Source organism: Neltuma alba, unplaced genomic scaffold (assembly GCF_004799145.2).
Source record: "Neltuma alba isolate B1F8T4 unplaced genomic scaffold, ASM479914v2 tig00011119_pilon, whole genome shotgun sequence".
NCBI classification, from domain to species: domain Eukaryota; kingdom Viridiplantae; phylum Streptophyta; class Magnoliopsida; order Fabales; family Fabaceae; genus Neltuma; species Neltuma alba.
In genome coordinates this window covers 465,551-486,186 of record NW_021635856.1, presented here as the reverse complement: position 1 = coordinate 486,186, position 20,636 = coordinate 465,551, and the positions used below count along the sequence as shown (strand labels likewise).

The 20,636-nt window shown below is 36.3% G+C and overlaps 2 protein-coding genes across 6 annotated transcripts; one reads left to right on the top strand and one right to left on the bottom strand.

The window, feature by feature from the left end:
- Positions 1-1,204: 1,204 nt before the first annotated feature.
- Positions 1,205-10,065, top strand: LOC114761358 (peroxisomal fatty acid beta-oxidation multifunctional protein AIM1). Of its 2 annotated transcripts, XM_028950707.1 has the most exons (18): positions 1,211-1,540; positions 1,637-1,708; positions 1,958-2,020; positions 2,136-2,192; positions 2,286-2,353; positions 2,460-2,541; positions 2,651-2,706; positions 3,275-3,577; positions 4,033-4,119; positions 4,565-4,739; positions 5,282-5,403; positions 5,678-5,841; positions 6,713-6,967; positions 7,359-7,480; positions 7,601-7,722; positions 7,877-8,025; positions 8,910-9,048; positions 9,397-10,065. In XM_028950707.1, exons 1-18 carry the CDS (start codon positions 1,447-1,449, stop codon positions 9,439-9,441), a joined length of 2,175 nt encoding a protein of 724 aa, XP_028806540.1. In that variant the 5' UTR covers positions 1,211-1,446; the 3' UTR covers positions 9,442-10,065. The 2 variants fall into 2 exon arrangements, with proteins under 2 accessions (XP_028806541.1, XP_028806540.1); XM_028950708.1 differs by lacking the exon at positions 4,033-4,119 and having other exon boundaries at positions 1,205-1,540.
- A 1,016-nt stretch (positions 10,066-11,081) lies between these two features.
- LOC114761359 (protein tesmin/TSO1-like CXC 5) lies at positions 11,082-20,362 on the bottom strand. 4 transcript variants are annotated; one of them, XR_003742129.1, is made up of 9 exons: positions 19,687-20,362; positions 18,522-18,629; positions 16,494-16,671; positions 14,637-14,996; positions 13,966-14,066; positions 13,798-13,892; positions 13,135-13,566; positions 11,987-12,404; positions 11,082-11,214 (listed from the first exon to the last, which is right to left on the bottom strand). XR_003742129.1 is itself a non-coding variant. In XM_028950709.1 (8 exons), the coding sequence occupies exons 1-8, from the start codon at positions 19,959-19,961 to the stop codon at positions 12,160-12,162; spliced, it is 1,794 nt and encodes a 597-aa protein (XP_028806542.1). In that variant the 5' UTR covers positions 19,962-20,362; the 3' UTR covers positions 11,807-12,159. The 4 variants fall into 4 exon arrangements, 3 of the variants coding, with proteins under 3 accessions (XP_028806542.1, XP_028806544.1, XP_028806543.1); XM_028950709.1 differs by lacking the exon at positions 11,082-11,214 and having other exon boundaries at positions 11,807-12,404; XM_028950711.1 differs by lacking the exon at positions 11,082-11,214 and having other exon boundaries at positions 11,807-12,404; positions 18,522-18,621; positions 19,687-19,787.
- Positions 20,363-20,636: the final 274 nt, after the last annotated feature.

Genomic DNA, 20,636 nt, shown 5'->3' with positions numbered 1-20,636 from the left:
TAACTAATAATTTGATTAGATTAGCAAACTTAAATATTTTCTAATTTTGAAATATAATTATTTAAAATTTGTAAAAGTAAACTCACTTCACTCGCGAAGTCGCAGCCTATTCTAGATGATTTGATTTAATGGCGAGAAAAGTTTGTTTTAATTATTTAATTAATTAATTTCATGTGAGGTTTAGTATGAACGGGTTTATCTAAACTCACGCACTCAACAACTTTAATTTCGGGTCAGGTTGAGCGGGATAAATATTACTCCTCCCCTCTTATATATATAAATATAAGCTTTACTTTTGAAGATAAGTCTGGTCCAAAATCTAAATTTTAATGTCTGAGTATTTATTACTTTTTTTTTCTATTTTGTCGTCAGTTGACTATATTTAGTATTTTCTTTCTCTCATTAATATTACTCCTATATATTTTCTTTTATTATTTTTTTATTTATTGACTCTCATTTACTCTATTAATAAATAAGGACAAATTTCAAAAAAAAAGATACATTTTTGACCTATTTATTATTTTTAACTAATTTTAATTACAAACTCATTAAATGTGATTTGGTTATTTGAACACACAACATCACAGAGAGTAATATTTTTCGCCAGCTGATAAATATTGACATCGATAGTATTAAATTAAGCTTTTTTATTGGTGGTTGAAAAGAAAACTTTCTAAATTTTTTTAATAATAATTATGTAAAGGATATAGCCTTAAACTCTTTTTTGGGAAAAAAAAAAAGTGCTTGACAAAGCATATTTCAACAACCCAAACATTGAATAAAAACCGGACAAGCTGTTTTTTTTCCCCCCCAAAGTTCTTGACGAATGACGAATCTGTCTAATTTTTAACAACCCAGATATAATGAATAAAAAACGGACAGGCTGTTAGTTGTTTTAGATTGGTCTCCTTGTGTTTGGCCCAAAAAAGGGTCTTTCTGTGAAAGGAGGGAGTTCATCAATGCATGGCGGGAAGTGCTTGCCAGAACGCAGTCATTGGGTAAGCCTGTGCCAGTGAGGAAATGGATCGATGTGATTGGATGATATAGAGGCACATGTGACACGCGTCATCTCTTCACGTCTCACCTTCAGTACCAACAAATCGCGTTCCCAAGTCTCTCATACTCAACCCGTGGCAGCACGCATCTGATTCTAACTCTTAAAACGCATTTTCCCCGTGGCGCACTACTGGAATTGTTCCAGAGGTCGGTGAGTCAGCTCTACACTACCAAGTCACCCAGGAAATAGCCAAGGAACTCAGCCCAACGTCCTTTTCGCTTTCCATTATATAGATATTTGGCCGTCCTTTGGTCATTCGAAATCATTACTTCTAATATCGTTATCAACTTTCCCCTGAAATCCACCACCATTTGCCTCTGTTTATGCCCAAAAAATAAGAATAAGACTCGGCGAAGGAACGACGCTAGGAGGATTCGGGACTCTCAGAAATGGCAGCGGTTAAGGTTGAATTGGAGGTCGGAAGTGATGGGGTTGCAGTCATCACTATGTGTAACCCTCCTGTAAACGCCTTGGCTATTCCAAGTGAGCTTCGGCTTTTCTTTATTCTTTTGTTTTCGTCCACTGCCGTTTCTTTCTTCCCTTCTAATGTTATATTTCTATTCTGTTTTTCTGGTTTAGTTATTAGGGGGTTGAAGGAGAAATTCGATGAGGCCACGAGAAGAGATGATGTAAAGGCTATTGTTTTGACTGGTAAGGTTTCTCTGGATTGAACGTGTGTGGTGATTCTATGATACTGGATTTGGTTTATTCGTAATAAACAGTGTAAATTAAGCTTGAGGACTGGATGTATTTGACCTGCGTCCTCGAGCGGCTTAATGACTCATTGAGGACAGGCATCTGATTAACCTGGTCCTCGCTCTAATTCTCCAGAAAATAAAATTGAATGAATATTTTATTGTCATAGTCAAAGCGTTGTGATTGTTCTGAAACTTGTTCCAGGCAAGGGTAGGCGGTTTTCTGGTGGATTCGACATCAGTGTCATGCAGAAGGTTCACCAAACTGGTGTGCAATGATTGAATTTGCATTTTGGAAAAATTGAATTATGCTAAATTAATAGTTAAATTCTGGTTTCAAGTATGACCCTCAAAGGCGCACTACTTGCGATTTTTCTTTACAGGGGATGTCACTATTGTTCCTGATGTCTCTGTCGCACTGGTAGTCAATACAATTGAAGGTTGCGATTTTCCCTGAAGCCTACCTTGGGAATTTGGTGATTCTATTAGTACTAATTACTGTTAAACTATTAATGCACTTTATATAATTACAGATTCCAAGAAGCCTGTTGTTGCAGCCATAGAGGGACTTGCTCTTGGAGGTGGCTTAGAATTGGCTATGGTTAGTCGCTGTCATTGAGCAGGCACAATGTTTCATTTACCATTTGATTGGAATCCAAATATATCTTCATGACTGTGTGAAATTTAATAACACTTTTTTTATACAGGGATGCCATGCACGTATTGCTGCTCCAAGAACTCAGCTTGGCCTTCCAGAACTGACACTAGGAGTGATTCCTGGATTTGGAGGTTTGTTTGCTTATGCATATGAATATCCTCCGTGATCTTTATTAGGAGCTCTGAATCCTTCCTACATTTCACAGCACTCACCTGCTAACGAATGTTGTTAATCTTTAAGGCACTCAGCGTCTTCCAAGGCTTCTAGGGCTGTCTAAGGCTGTTGAAATGATGCTGGTAAGATGCTTTCCTTTTTGTTCTCATTTCTTGCAACTTGCATTTGATTTACTGCATCACTGTAAAAGATGGTGAATGTTGATTGTATATAAAGAAAAGGCAGGTAAGAATGAGAAATAAAACAAGAGGGCTTACATGCATCATAAAGTTTTATGAGCAACGGTATTGTGCCATTGATTTGACACATTTTGATTCTTTGCAGGGGTGTCGATTATTGTCTATGACTTTGTTTAGAAGCTCTTACTCCTGAAAAATTGCTTTTGAAGTTGTTGATTTAGGTGTGGCTTTTCTTATGCATGACAATTGAATTAACATGTAAAATAAAATCAATTACAATTCAAACTGTTGTGAGAATAATGAAATCTACAAATTTATTGCATCTACTTGTTTATGCTTTTTTTTTTCCCCCTTTAGCTTATTAATTTGTACATGTTTTGTTTGACTCCTAAGGAACTGACAGAATGGGTGCAAACCATGATAAACAGAGGAACACTTATACTGTACAGATAGTATCATCTTTTAACTTCTTTATGCACCGTAATTTAGTTCAATGTTACACTTTTTGCAGACATCTAAACCAATCATGTCTGAAGAAGGAAAGAAACTAGGGCTTGTTGATGCTATTGTGTCTTCGGAAGAGTTGTTGAAGGTATCTCGGCTGTGGGCTGTTGACATTGTAGAGGGGCGCAAACCTTGGATACGTTCACTTCATAGGACGGACAAACTTGCTTCCCTCTCTGAAGCACGTGAGGCGCTGAAAATGGCCAGACAACAAGTCAAGAAGACTGCTCCACATATGCCTCAGCACCAGGCTTGCCTGGATGTGATTGAGCATGGAATAGTTTATGGAGGCTACAGTGGAGTTCTGAGGGTATTTTTTTTTTTTGGGACCAAATTCACAAATTGACTTTCACGAATGCCTGCAAATTTACCACTCACATAGCACAAATTTTCGCTTTGAACTAGGAGTATTTACCATTCACATGATGCAAATTTAGAACGAAAAAAAAAATGTTTAACACTATTTATCACTCAAGCAAATACAAATTTACAAGTGGAACAATGAGTATTTACTATTGGCGGTCATTAGGAATAAAAGAATTGTGAATTTGTCCTTCAGGCATAATTCTCCCTATTTTCTTCCTTTGATTGTCTACAAGGAAGTGTTTGCTTTGTTCTTTTGGAGTTCTATCATTGTCATCTTGCTCCATGGACAGATGTTGTTTGCTGCTTATTGTATCTGGCATACTTCACTCATTCATATGTATTTGTGTAGCTTGTGATGTGATTGCTTCACATATTTGCTAATTCATTAAGTGATTGCAGGAGGCAGAACTATTCAAGAAGCTAGTCATATCTGACACTTCAAAATGTCTAGTCCATGTTTTCTTTGCTCAGCGTGCAGTATCAAAGGTAACTAAATTAGATATGACCCTTCTCTATGGCTAGTGGAATCTGAATTATTGGAAAACTGGACTAGGTTATCTTTTGATTTCTAGTGTGTCGTTTTGCATGAAAATTTTTGATAGAGTATTGCATTATTTTGAAGTAATGCAGTTCAATAAAAGTATGCCTGGTGCTAAGAGTTTGTTTGTTTGTCTGCTTATGGCCAATAAAAAGCATGACAAGGATGTGTAGAAGTGGCAAATTTTGCTCAGGACAACCTTTTATTATTCAAACGTTTGAGGAAAGAAAAATATTTTATACACCTTTCATACAGCGAAGGACAGATTGATGTTTCGCTTTTTTTCTTTTTTGGCGTTTAATGCAGATATATCATCTCATTCTTGAACCTGAAAAATGACTGGGACTTTGCTCTCTTGAATTGAATATGTTCTCTGAATTGTGCCTTTGCCAGGTGCCTAACGTTACTGATATTGGACTTAAACCGAGAAATATAAAGAAAGCTGCTGTTATTGGAGGAGGTCTGATGGGTTCTGGCATTGCTACAGCTCTTATACTGGGCAATATACGAGTTATACTCAAGGAAGTTAACTCTGAATATCTGCAGAGGGGAATCAAATTAATAGAAGGTAATTCTTCTGTCATTTGAGCATCGTAGGATGAATCGGAGGCTGAAGGATAACTGTAATGGATGATATTATGTTAGTTATTAAGGATATATAATTTGCTATACACATCGTCTTCAGTGGTGTGGGCTCCATTTTATGGATGGTGTTTTCTTTTAACATTTTTAATATTTCACATCATGTGTTATGAAGAGTTGCTATTGATGAGTGCAGACATATATATGAAGGCCGTTGGCACATATAATTAATTGCTAATCTAGAGAATGTTAATGCTCTAATGTCCTCATAATGTATGTGGCATCTGCCATATACATAGAAGAACTTGTTATTACAAATTTGGCAGACTGGCAAGTTCAGTAAATTGCTCCCTGAGAGTCTTCTGCTTAAGATGCAGTAATAGAAGGCTGCTGTTTAACATGTTGGAAACATTTAAACATCAGCAACTACTGAAGGAAGGACGAATCTAAACAAGTTTAATCCTTGACACATGTAAAGATTCATTTTATAACGTTTTACATTTTCCTTTGTTTCATCATGTATGACAGCAAATGTTCGTAGCTTAGTAACAAAAGGAAAGTTGAAAAAAGATGGGGCAGATAGAACACTCTCACTGCTTAAAGGCGTGCTTGATTACTCTGAATTTAAAGATGTGGATATTGTCATTGAGGTTGGTTGCTTAATTCTTATCTTTTCAGTTTAATATGGATACTGTGTGATAGGGAAGGCCTTTATTTTAATAGGAAAATAGTTGACTTTGTTTGAATTGGATGCTTTAAATAAGTTTGACAAATGCCCTTGTATTCTATATGCATTCAGTGTTTGTTTCTCTGGCTCTTGTGTTTTTAGCATGATGAAGAATATCTTATAAATATATCGAAGTTGTGTACTGACTTATAGAAATACTGTTGGAAATCAATTAATGTTAATTTCCCTCTTTGCAGGCTGTCATTGAAAATGTTAGTCTCAAACAAACTATATTTAAAGATCTTGAGAATACCTGCCCTCCCCACTGCATTTTAGCAACAAACACATCAACTATTGATCTTAACATCATTGGTGAAAAGACCAGCTCTCAAGATCGCATTGCGGGAGCTCATTTTTTCAGGTTATTTGAGTCATTTCTCTTACTACCTTTCCATTAAAAAATGTACCATCAACTAAAGAAATGGAGTTGTTGCTTTGGAAATAATGGATCATTAAACCTTAACTGCCTAACCTTATTATGGTGCAATGTATTAATACTCTTCTTTTAGTCTTCGTGGCCAATACTTGTTTGTTTTTTTGGCTCTAATGAAGCCATTTTTTCCTGGCATAAGTTTAAATGAATAAGAAGCTATTTATGAGATAGATTCTACAATTTCTTCTGTTATAAAAGAGAGAATAAGTTACTCATTTTCAGTACTTCAAAGAAATCAGATCCGTCAAGATGCCACATTTTAGTCTGGATTCCAAAGTGCCTTTCAAGACATCTAATTGAGCGTTAGACAGGAAGAGATAAGTATGATAAATGCTGATGACTTTTAGGCTTTTGAGCATGAATGGGTATTTAATATTTTGACATGGTTTGTTGAGGTCTTCTTCATATTATTATTATTTTTTTTTTTTTTGGGTTGGGAGAAACATTTCATGCTGTCTATGTTGTTGAAGTTATGGTTATTTCTTAAATTGTGCCTTTATTAATCTGCACAATAAAATGCTTTACAGTTATTTTAGCATAATTGATCCTATCAGAACTTGCTTACAATTAAAATACATATGTTCTTTCAATTTAAAAAAAAAAAAATTGTTCTCAATGTATTTTGCTCTGTAGACCGTCTCTGTTGCCAAACAGTTTCTACGTTGTTGCAGTTGATGACATTAGAGTTGCAGATTGATAGTACATTTCTGTCCAATCTTGTGTTCCTGTAGTGGTCAATTCTCTCTACAAATAGACGTGTTCTGTGGAGGATTTCTGACTTTACATTCTTAATGCACAGTCCTGCTCACATTATGCCTCTTTTGGAGATTGTACGTACTGGGAAAACTTCTCCGCAAGTAATTCTAGATTTAATGACTGTTGGGAAAATCATAAAAAAGGTGCCTGTTGTGGTTGGTAACTGTACTGGCTTTGCAGTCAACAGAACCTTCTTCCCCTATTCACAAGGTGCTCATTTATTGGCCAACTTGGGCGTGGACATCTTCCGAATTGACAGAGTAATCAGCAATTTTGGTCTTCCTATGGGCCCTTTCCAGTAAATTTCTTCTCTTAAGAGCACTTATTATCATCATATTTTAATTAAAATGTATTACATTTTCATTTATTTGCTCATCATTGTTACCCAAAAAGAAAGAAAAGGGCCTGATCTCAGGATCATGTAAACCTTGTGTGGATTGAACAGAAGCTCATGGTTGAATCTTATGCTATTATTACTATAAACTTTGTTTGAAGTTGATGTGACATTTAGAAACATATTCCAAAGCCACTTGCCATACGCCAAAAAGCCAGGGCTGCGTTTTGAAAATTTTAATGATTAAACCATGAGGACATGAAGCAACAGGCATATGCCTGGTCCTAGCAAACTGGGTGTAAAGGGTTAAACAAGTTTTCTGCTATTTTGAAATAGATGATTTTGTGGCTTGCAGACTTCAGGACTTGGCTGGGTATGGAGTTGCCCTAGCAGTTGGAAAAGAATTTGCCAGTGCATTTCCTGATCGCACGTTTAAATCTCCACTGGTTGAACTGTTGGTCAAAAGTGGGCGAAATGGTAATACAGGATCTATTATTTTTACAAAAATCCTTGTTTGTCCACCACACATCATGTCTTGTAGTGACTCGTAACTAATGCTTTTTGTTCTTGGCCATCTCTAAACTTTTGATTCATCAGGTAAAGCCAATGGGAAAGGGTACTACATTTATGAAAAGGGCAGCAAGCCAAAACCTGATCTTTCAGTTCTACCAATTATTGAGGATTCCATGAGACTTTGCAATATTATGCCCAGCGGAAAGGTACTTTTCTTTTGCTGTCGTAAGATTTCAATTATATCAACACCGTATTGCTTTGAGTCAACAATATTGACTTGCAAGTATCGCTTTCATCTGAGCTTCCTCTCTCAGCTATTTGTAGAACTAACTTTTGAGGAATTGAATTATCACCTTGCAGCCTATATCTGTGACCGACCAAGATATTCTGGAGATGGTACTCTTTCCAGTAGTGAATGAGGCATGTCGTGTTTTAGATGACGAAATCGTTGTTCGTTCATCAGACCTGGACATTGCATCTGTTCTTGGAATGAGCTTCCCTTCTCACTGGTGGGCCTTTCCTTTCTTGCTTTCTTCTGCCTTGCCATTTATTTGCACTTAGAAAGGGGCTAAGGGGGCATAACCGTGTGCAATTTATATGTAGAATGCACAATAGCAAAAGGGTGAATAAAAGCAATAAAGGCACAGCCATAATTAAGAAGAAAAAAGGGAGGAGGAAGGGCCTGGTGGTGTAGCCAAGATTCACTGACCTACTATGAGTGATTTTTTGACCAATCTGCTTAGTCTTATTTGTAACATGTGGCTTATCTGTGTTCCTGCATGCACACGAGATTCTGTTGACATTCTGTGCTTATTGTGTATTTTACTCTCCATTACCATAACATTCTTATCCTTGAACCAAGGGCAGACTATAGTACATGAATGATCTACGGTGACAACAGCGTTGTGAAAGTGTGATTAGATTTAATAGGTTGTAATTTATTTGAACTCTAAAAAATATCCCTCTAATCCTCAATATAAGAGTTAGTTGAGAGGTTTATTTTGGCTCTAAATATAATATTTTAATCAGCTTTGTCTAACAAATTTATAATTTTTTCTTCAAACTATTCCTCATTGTTGCACATATTAAAGGAAGTTTCCATCAATGGGGTAGATTTTAATACAAATGATTGGAGGGGATATCGTAGAAAAACAAATACACATTTAGGACCAAAGGGGGTATTATCTTTCTTTGGGATTTAGGGAGTGATTATTCATCTTCAATCAATGCTTTTGGAACTGTATAATCTTTTTCTCTGCAAAAATTGGAAATTGATCCCAAATCCCAAGTACTTAGTCCAGCGCTTGTTTTGAACACTTAGCAAGTTGGATCAGCGTACCTTGTACCCTAATTTGTATCTCATTTTCCTCTTTTTTTCGGTTTTGGTTGGCAGGGGCGGTATTGTTTTCTGGGCAGACTTGCTTGGGGCCAATTATGTGTATACTCGTCTGAAAAAATGGTCAGAGCTATATGGTAACTTCTATAAACCATCGAGGTATTTAGAAGAAAGAGCAAGGAAAGGCATTCCTTTGGTAAGAATCTTGTTCTTTTTAAATGCAATTTTTGGGAAAAATACGGTTTCTTGACATCCATGAAACCTTAGATATCTAAACAGCTAAGAATTTGCAGTTAAATATATAAAAATGACACACATAGGATTATTACGAGTGGAACACTTTAGTAACTTACAACTTCGTTATAAACAATAGAGGAGAAGTGTACTTTGGCTTAATGTTGCTGAATTATGGATTTCGAGGTGGAAGAGATCTAGCAGAAGAATAGTTGGAATAGAAAGCCTTGTCTATCTCACTATCCTCGTACATATGCATGATACTGTGTAGCAAGAATAATTACTTGACACTGTATTTTATTGACTGCAGAGTGCGCCTGCTTCATCTATTCCAAGGTCAAAAGCACGCCTATAGGTGGTAATATTGCCAAGTCTTCCAGCATACCCTGGCGGGTGTTACTTCTTTGCATGTTTGTACTTCTCGGAATGGGAAAACGATTTTGCAAGTACTTGTACTTTGACTTGAATCTTTAATTTGGTACTCATGCCATTTTTCATTTGATTAAATCCTTCAACTTTCTGTTTGTATCATTAGCATCTGTAAATTTATTCTGTTAACACAATTAGCCCTTGTACATGAGCTAATGATGCTAATAGAGCAAAATTAAAGGATTTAATCAAGAAAGAAAACGTACAAGTACCAAATTAAAAATTACAAGAAAGTATAGATATCTGCAAAATGGTTTTCTTTCAGAATTAATAAGATTTGGGTCCTCAAAATTATAAAACAGGAGAGAAGCCAGGGAAGAGGAGAGACTTTCTTTTGGTCCTCCATTATAGAATTTGTCGTCTGCTTGCTTTGGACAAAACCGTCAATGAATTTTATATTTTAGTTGTTATGGTGATTAACGGAGTCCCCTTGTTGATCTTTTGCCTGGAATTGGTATCTTTTCAACTTGCTGTTTTGTGTATTTGAAGTGTTTTCAATGGTCGACATTTAGGCCATTCAATAATCAAAGCTTTGGCATGTTGTGTTGAAGCTAGTGTGACTTTGATAATTTCCTACAATAGATTGTCAGACAATAGATTGATTTTGGTTATAAATATAATAGCTTAATTAACTTTTAGCTTTTGTGTCCTAAATTTATAAGTTTCTACCTAAAATATCTTAATTCATCGCACATGTTAAAGGATTTTATTAAGAGATAGTTTTAATGTAATTGAATAATAAGGATGTTCTAAAAAAGTATGTGCTTATTTATTAAAAATAGTTAACTTTGTTGATTATCTTAATATCTTCAAATTAATTATCTTAATAACGTGAGATAGTATTATTTATTTGGGTATTTATGCTGGTAAGGAAAATCGGACGGATGGTGAATCAACCATGGGACGGGTCTGGAATTTTGATGTGGCTCGGTTTTTGGGTGACCGTGTGGCCCCATTGCAATCATAATCCTTGAATCTTGTCCTAATCAGCGGTTGAAAAAGCATTGCGAAGCTCTCCGGCCACCATCGTTGACAATTTGATCATCCATATTTGAAACAGATATTTGCAATTATGATCCATGGTTTTCAATCTCCTCCGCTTCTAGAGAGAGACGATGAAAACTCAGCTTTTATTACTGATTTTCGAGTAAAGACAAGATAATTCACAATTCATGAGATAACGAATTAGATATTTAATAGCCTGTTTGGACGCAAGATAGCGTTGCTTTCGTACGTTGAGGAGTCTCAGAATGAAAAACAAACAAAACTTAATCATATTTTCTTATTGTTACATCATTAATGCTCCTCATCTCACCTCTATAACCCTAACATCAGATGGTCCTATAATTCCAATATTTTTATCTCATAAAATATGGAAATGAAATATATTCAAGTTTTTCATAACATCAACATAATTGTAGGATTAATTTCCATTGGCAAGACACTTGCACAGCAACCAAAGGCGCTACTTAATTCTTCTATGCTCAAGAGGTAAACGTGAAAATATCCAGATGCAGCATTTCCCTATTCACAAATCACAAGACCCAGCTGTTACTCTTACACATTGCTTTTGGTTCTCACTTCTCATTTTATTTGCATGTTCATCAATTCATTATCGTACTTACAATCCCACAAAGGAATCGAAGTAGTGTTCAGACTCCTGAAATTAAACAGAGGTCCACTCTCCCCTGAAAGGTGCCTTCAAGAACAGAACCGTAAGAAAAACAAGCTAAAAGCAACTCACTTTTCTTCACCGATTAGCTTCTAACGAAAGAGAGCATCAGCACATATAAAAAATAATATCAGTACTTATTAACAACACTCAGGCGATGTCTTTTTTTTTTTCACCCATCCCAATAAAGTTCATAACAATGCCAACACCAATAAGACAATCGCTAACAAGGCCAGAACAAGAAGAGCAAATCAATTCCATTCTCATCTTCGAAGATGAGGATGGGAAGTTCATATTTCATCTGAATTGGTTAAACTCTCACTTTGCGGGGGAACACCACTTAAAAATTAGGAATCCAAGATGTCCAACTTAAATTTGAATAGTCCTCATCTCATCTTAAAAAGGAGCATGCGACGCTCATTCTTGGCATGAGAACCAATGATTAGAGCCCATCTAAGTGCAGCAGCGCACGTATTTCTATTTCGGATCAAATGCAAGCACCAAGGTCACTTGGGAGATTATCTTGAGAGAGAGAGAGAGTATATGAACTGAACAAATCATATCAGTTAAACTGCAAAATTATAAGTAGAGGCAATTTTACATAACGTGCACCAGGTCATGACATAAAATAGCTTTCTTTATTAGAAAAGGAAAATCTAAATTACAGGCAATGGAAGTCATTGAAACTCAAGTTTAATTGACAAACTTGACAATTAATGAAATTACAACTCTGCAATTTACAAGCTTCGCAGTTAAAAAGTAGAAAAAAAGGTAATTTTTGTGTAAAAATTTATCCTACCTCAATTGGAAGCGAGGCCAGTATGATTATATTTAAGCCACCCTTCCAACAGAAGCCAGAAAATTGAGATTGGCAGTGAGCATAATACTACGGAGATGTTGTAGCATACCTTCACAGTAATCTGACTATTTCTTTCAATGACTTCTCGGCACACTGTTTACATTAGAATCATTTCATACCTCCTTTTCGATCTTTGGCTTACTTTCCCCATTTTCAGGAATCACATTATTAGGAATTAAAGCCGTTGAAGTGATTATGTTCATACTTGCGGCCATGGGTGGGACCGCAGCTTTGGCAACACCATTACTAGTGACAACCTGCTGATGTGTTGTCTTAGTACTTGTATTTCCGACATTATTGCTGACTGTCTCCTTTTGAGTCTCCCATACACTTCTAGCTAATGAAGAACACTTTGTCTCTGAAATTGGGAATAAAAAATTAGCCAGTCTAAAGAATGAAGTAGTTATGACATACACTATGACACAACCAATAAATAATACTAATTCACCAGAAACAAATCAGAAGCCCTGGATACGAAGTTTCCTATTTTTCGGATGAAGGCAACCCAAACATTTCAGAGCTAATTCATAGGGTGTTACTAGATGAAAAATTCCGGGCAATGCAAAAATATTTAACAGCTGGCCATTAGGAGTGATGTGGACTTAACAACTGCAGGGAAGCAATTATTTTTTCCCCACAATGATCCCTCATCATTTTTCACAGTTTACTTTTAACTCAGAAGAATGATTATAGCAACGACCACTCCCAACATCGGGATTTGACCAATAAAACCCTTAGACTTTTAATTTGGGTAATCAACTCTTGCAATTTCAAAAATTCTCAACAAAGCTGTGTCAGGTTCCTGTTATGTGGTGAACTAATAGGTTTTTGTTTCTGTCAAAGGAAAAAGTAGAAGATGGATAGAATTGTGATCGGAAAACTTCGGCATACGATTTTAAGGAAAGAAACAATTAAGAGAGATTAGAATTGGCTACTCAGACGTTTTCAAGGAAGGTTAATAGCTGAAATCAAAGGCTGACGGCCTATTTGTCAAAGCCCCGTACTTGGGCGGGGCGGAATCGAGAGGGGGTTCTGAGGATTTTCCCTAAGAAATATCAAATCTATGTATAAGGAGAATAATAACTTGCCATTTATTTCTCCCATGGTGATAACCCTATTTAGAAAATCTCTGAACTTTGTCAATACAGCCCTTTCTTGCTCTGCATGGGCCTCTGTCATGCCTTGTCCACAACCAGACTGTGAAGATGTGTTGTCGGCATGGGCAATCAAACCACTAGGAGGGGGAGCTGTCATGAACATTGCATCTTGCTCATCGCACATCAAGGCTAGAGTTCCAGGAGACATTGGCCTCCCCTTTGAGACATGAGCACCATCTGAACTGGAATCACCTTGGCCGCCGATTTTATCCGTCTGGTTTGCACTCAAACAATCATTAGCCATGGTTTTCTCGACGTCAGTTTCCACTCGATTAGGTAATTGCTGTTGAGTTGATGAAGCAAGGGCACTCTCCGTCTGATTTTCAATTCGCTGCTTGTCAACTAAATTTTTCTGATCTGGTCCTATAAACATCAGTAATTAATAAGATAAAAGAAGTCAATGCTATTCCATCACAAGGTGACATAGATGACTTATGTCATCTTCAGCGATAAAATTTCTAGCGAAGTAACCCAAGAAGTTAATCATAGACAACTACAGCCATACTAGTAGATTAATACATGGGAACGTGCATTTAGACATAATGGTTCTTCTGAAACCATTAGCATGTTTGATGCTTTGGAATGTCAATATACCTGAGAGTGTCTTCGCGGCTTGTCCTGACACTAGCACCAGAATAGAGCAAAGTTCCTTCAAGTGTTGAGGCTGTATTATGTCTGCTAAAAGAGACCTTCAACAGTAATTGTGTCAGTTATTAAATTAAGTAAAATTATCCGCATCACCATGAACATAACCAATTTTACCTGTATGCAAATTTTGAAGGACCTGCTGCAGCACTCCCAACCCGAGCACCAGGGAGAGGGGATAAGGAAGAGGAAGGTTCAGGAACTCCGGCATTGTTTGCCTGGTAAACATAAATAATAAATGATAGCGACGTTGAATATAAGTCAAGCAACCAAAACGCAATTATAATCTAGCAATTTTTTTTTTTTTTGGATAAGCCTTTAGATTGTGAGCAGTTGTTTAGAGAACATAATATTGGAACTTAAGTCCAGACTTTTCAACTCAACTTGTATAAATACATCCACCATCCAATATCAGAAAATTTAACTAGAAAAGAATAAGAAAATGAAAATATTAGGTCATTTCCTTCAGCTTGATATGATAAAAATCCTGCACATTACACAGTTAAGCATTTCAAGTAGCATGTACATTATCATAACACGAGTTGGTAAAAAGAAAAAGAAAATATCATAACATGAGGTTAGAGAGCAATCAGTATTATGTTTCGAGGATAACCAAGTTCAATTGGGAGGGGAAAAAAAAAAAAGGAATAACTTTGTTTTAAGTACGTCTATGAAGAATATCATAAAATGTAAAGTCTTTATATGTTAGGAAAATAAAAATAGGCATGCTAGTTGTACGTTAACTGCTATTACATTCGTCAGCAACTCATGCTAAGAGGCAGCTTTACCTGTTGAAACTGCCCAAGTCTGCCAACAGATGAGTCCTTGACTGTTGGCCCAAAAAAGTGCTCCTGACCTTTTCTTTTCTTGGATACTGGAGGGGATGAATAACCAGAGGATCCGATAGCCCCAGTTATGGCAGCATTTGCTGCCTGCTGCATATATGCTATATTGTTATTTTGATCTCCATGGAATAAAGCTTGTCTTTCTTCACTTCCCTCAAAATTTTTGCAGTCCAAGCATTTGCAATTTTCGGAGCAAAGAATGTTGGCTTGGAAGCATTCACAGTACTTCTTGAGGCATCCCGACTTTTTACAGTGGCAGCCCTTGTTGTGCTTTCCCAATAGTAAAACTTCTCCAGTCTCCTCCTATATTTATTTTGAAGTTCACAGATAATCAATACAATAAAAAAGGAATGCGCCATGATAAATTGTTTAACAAATTTTAACAAGAAAAATTGTTAAGTTAAAAAGATTTATTTTTCATTTATTAAGAGCATGTATCAAAAGAATTTGCCATATGTTTTAATGACATATTCTGTCATTACATGATTCCATAATACTACTGAAAATCAACTAGTACAAAAGCAATTTATAGCATAAACCAAGATTGTCAAGAGATAGATTTTATCTTGCGATCAAATGTTCCAAAATAATCCCAGGGATCCCATCTAATCTGTAAATCATGTTGAATTCCAATAGGGTCTCAATCCACATATTAAGATCTTGAAATCTCACAATCATGCTTACCCTGTAACATTTTGGATTTGCAGCATTTTGTACTTGTTATCAGGTTTTTAGCATCTTGGGTCAAGTGAGGTGGAAAGAAAATCGTTAAACTAGCCCTAACCCCTAGTGACAGATTCCTCCCCCTACCCCTGCCTTTCCTCGAAAATAATACATTCAACCTTCAACTCCATTTGGTGAAGGCGGACAATGGGACATCACAGCACTATTTTTTTTTTCCCCTTCTTTTTTTCCTTAAAGAAAACCCCTAGTGCCATTTGGATGGTAAAGGCTGCTTGTAGAGACAAAAGATGCAAGGTTAAGCACTATTTTTCCTTCAATCCTTGCATTATTTCAAAAATTGTTTTCTACTTAATACAGCAATATGGATCTGTCTTATTTAAATTTCATGCCACTCAAGTAATGCTCAATGCTGTTAGTATTATGCATAATTATAGTATATATATATCAATATATGTGAATTTATATTTAAAATTGTTGTGTTTATTTAGGGATATGATCAACCAATCCTTGATCCAATCATATGAATCAATCACTGCAGTTACCTGATCAATCTTAACAGCCTTGACAAAGACATAAGAATTTTTTTATTAAAAAAAAAAAAACCTTTTCTTTGTTTGCGTTACTTCTTTTCTCTCTTTCTTTAACAGAAATCCGAGTTTCATTTAATTAACTTTGAGCAATTTATAAAGCCTTGTATTCTCATGTTGATTTGGAGTGTGCAGGAAAAGTAAAAAAGAAAATTTAAATACATTTAGTGTCTATATGAAGGAAATAATTTTGGGTCATCTAAAAAAATTGATCAAAAGCATGACTTAGTGAAAATTAAATTAACTTATTGAAAGGGAATGGAGGAAATCAATAAAATCAATAAAAATTAATATGAAAAAAATAATTCAAGAAACCAATTGTAAAACCAAGAAGCTGTTCTTTCAGTCATCAGTAAAAGACTCAAATTCATGAGAGAAGAATAACGTAATTATCAGAATAGCGGCTTTTTGCAAGAAGATCCTCAATGAACCCCCCCCCCAAAAAAAAAAAAAGCCGTAGATAAGTGGCCCATTTTTTCATGAAACCAGCTGAGTAGAACTAGTAGCTACCATTAAATGACCCACTTACCCTGCTATTACGTGTTCCATGAGGGCTGCTTGCAATTTTTGGCCTAAATGCATTAGGATTGCGCTCTAAAGTAGCTTCAACAGCCTCCCGTCTCACCGCATCATTCTCAACATTGTTAAAACAATTTACACAGTTGCACCCCTCACAGTATATTCCTGATGCAAAACATTCGCAGTATCTGCTCAAAACAATTTGAATATCAGCTTCATATATTTTTAATCATCTTAAAGCAGCTACTCTTTTGCAGACAATGACCTGGCCGGATGAAAATATATTAAGCATATGAATATGAATGTTGGAAATAATATTCCCTTGCTCCCTTTTGAATAAAAATATAAGGTTGGAACGGTATTATTCGGATGAAATTGAGTCTATTGGATATAAAAACCACTATGGAAACCAAAGACTTTGAAATTGCAATGGTACTTAACGCCAGAAGATCACATTAATGGGGGGGGGGGGAATTCTCTCCGAAAAGCCCCTTTCCTGTAGAACCAACAGTCGCTATGGCTTGGCTCCGTGGGAAATGAAACACAATTAGACATGCCATTGCCCATCTCAAATTCCCCTTGCTTTTCTCCTTCTAACATCTCTAAATTTTCATTCAAACAATAATATCAACTGCCGATAGGATTTTAATTCGGTTCAATCATAGAAAAACCATAGGCTAAGAATTAGCAACCCGGAACAAGGGTGTGGATGAACAGATCAGTCGAGATTAATATTAGCAACAGATTAACATCCCAGCACAATGATATTAGGTGTAATTGTAGGGTATCATAAAAAAAATTTACTGGAGAATAAGAATTGGAATGAGGCTTACAAACATCTGCCACGTTAGAAAGAAATATTTAATTATAAGAGAGGAATATGCTGTGGTACAAGAAAAATATGTTTTTGCATATAAATATATGCAAGAAGTCCTAAGGTATGATTGAAAGAAATTCCAATTTTCCTCCTCAAAAATTTTACTCCATCCCAAGTATCTTGTTTACATTACGGTTTCAGGAGTGCTCAATCATGCTGAATCAAACAATTGGCCCCAAAAAAATAAATAAATAAACAAACCCCTGGGCACAGCCACTAAATCCTACAGCTGGCCAACTCAAGCTCACCCAAATAGTTTCAAATACCCTATCCCATGGTTGTTGAAAGGGTCAGCTTTGCCTGCCAATAATCCGAGTATTGGTGGCTTCTTAAACTTGTGGGAAATAGGAGGAAAAAATTACATTGAATGGTTCTATTTATTGAAATGAAAAGAGGTTCCAATATAGAAGGACTGTGGCAGCAAGCCGCTACTAGAATCCCATGACCAGAAGAGCTGAAAAGGGAAAGATTTATATTTCAATAGATAGCAGAGATTGAGGAATAGACAACCACTAGATGAATTAAAGGGATGTCAGCTAGTGGCAATAATGAGGAATTCCACGCTGGGATTAATTGAAAAAAACTCATAATTTATATGGTTGATAAATTAAGGAAAAGTCAAGAAAGAAAGAACTAACACGAATAACAAAACTGGAGAAGATAACTATGGGAAGGAGACAAGTGTAATGAATCCATCCATACAAATGTTTATGGCAACTTAACTAAAATTTTGAAAACAAAAAGGAATATTTCAAACTAAGCAAAGCCGTGATATTAAGGTTTGTCAATGAACTCGAATTTGAAGGTTGAAACTGTTAGAAGCTAACAAGTACGAGTTATTCCCAGCGTCCAGCACAATTTAAATAACGGGAAAGTTCACAGGCCAAAAAAAAAAATCATAATAAATGGGAAATCATCTAAATCATTCCTTTAGTTCATATGAAAGTAAAAACATGAACCGCTGGCAATAGGAGCACACTCTTAATGTGGTACGAAGCAAAATAATACCGAATACCCTTAAAAGATTGTGGTTGAGTAGTGCAAGACCATTTCATATTATATTATCAAAAAAATGTGAAGATGCACATGTGCACAAACAGGAAATTATATATTCGCAGGCTCATGCACACCAAAGGAGGGACAGAGATTAGTTTTACTTACAACTTTAAGCATCTTGAGTGTTTACAATTGCACTGCTTTTGCTTCTTTGGAGTAGAGTCTTTCATTTCAAGGTTAGGTCTTGATCTTGATTTTGGAGATTCTGGTTTCCTGAATAAAGAAATTGTGAATTAACTGACAACCAAAATTCAGGCCAAACGAAAAATTGACAACCAAAATTGCAGCTTGAGCTTCAACAGGAAGATATTTGATTGCTTCATACTAGATATCTTAATTGTTAATATCCATTATTGCACTTAAGATGAAATGGTCTAGATCTTCTGCAGTCTAAGTTTACAAATATCATGCACAGAGTACAGTTAGAAAGGGATAGAGAGCAAAGAGGATATAGGTGTAAAGACAAAAATTTGGCTGTCACTATCTCTCCTACAATTGCAAAGGATCCAGTTTGAAGATGCACTGGTTCCAGCTCATTAAAACATACAATAGATGAAAATACTCAACGTCAATATTCATCATTAGAGCTTATGCTACTTTAAAATCACAATCATTTTCAATGAAGGAAGAATGAACAATTCTATCAGTCCATTACTAAGCATTCCATAGAACGCTATTAAGAAATGACTGCCTCGTTTACAGCAGCGGTTCTTAGCAGTGCTTAAACTTAAGGGCTCAATATTTCTATGACAACTTAATACATTGTGTTTGAAAGGTAGCCTATAGTATGTTGGTGCCCTCCTAGGTTAAGCCTCCCAAGCAGTTTAATCCCCCATCTTTTTCCCATCAGGAGTTAAAAGAACAAACAAGTATAAGTAATAAGCAAAAATGGTGATGAGCACTGAAACAAAAAGGAAATGGTAAGAAAATGACAGCATGAAAGGGAACATAGGTAAATGAAATTCAAAAATTACACATGCATAAGAGCCTCACGCAGAAATACGTATCTTCCATAGAAAACAGTGATTTCCAAAATAAGCCATAAAGTAACTTAATAAACTGTAAATAGATCAAGATGGGAAAGAAACTTTACACGGAACCATAATAAATAACATGAACTGCTCTCTCAAGAAATGTCAGAGGCAGCTCTTTTTTTTTCCTGTTTCCTGAACAAAAATTCCTCCCCAGAAACACAATGAGGTTGCACAAACAACATCCATCAGAAAATAAAAATGTCAGTCGAGTTTCAGTCAGAATTTCACCAACTTACCCAACCCTCACTGAAGAATGAGGTCCCTGCGGCGGCACTGGCATCACAACCATGGTTTGTTGGGTCAGTCCCTGAGGCAGTGACTGTGAACGTGACTGAGGCAGTTGCAATTGAAGGTGTTCGCTTGACGCCACAGTACCCGATACCCCACCAAAACCCGTAAAATCGAGCTGCCTTGCTAGCTTCTTTCCTGGACCATCCAACGGCAAGGCTGCTGCAGCAGAATCCAGTAACACATTCTTCGGAGGGCAATCACTCCCGTCACCTTCTCCCATGAGATGAAAAAAAATCAAAAATTTACCGCGAAATCCAAATTCATCTTCCTCATTAACCCACAGATGATTCCCTCAATATCCCACAAGTTAAAAAATCAACACAAATATACTGGGTTTCCGATCCAGAGTCTACTATCAAGTCCCCCGCAATTTTAAAAACAAAAAAAAGCACACAAAACTTCACGATTATGAAGTTCAGGATGGAAGGCCGAGCTCGGCGAATATTGCCCACAATTGAAGGGGCTTCGATCCAAACACCTTGGAGCAATATAAAAGAAAGATATATTTTTTGTAGAATTTGTATAGTGAGGAAACGAAAATGGTTGGGATTGGGGAAGCAGCAACAACGAAGATGAGAATAGTTGAGAGACACTCCTCAGGTAGAGAAGAGAGGGACCATTTTGCGTCTGCACCCTTCCTCCCTCTCTCTTCTCAGCTTTTTGAAATTCAAGTTCGTAAATAGTGAACGGTTAGATCCCTTGCTGTCCTTAATCGGACGGTCTGTGATCAAACTATCCATCCGAAGGTGGAAATTCATAGAAGCGTCAGAGGCATTTCCTTGTTGACCGTTGGATTCGGATCCTATTAAAAGGAATTTTCCACAGGCAAAGGGACGCGTTAAATGGTTTAAGCTGAAGCGAACAGTTATGAAGTGCCCCAGGAACCACTGAAAGT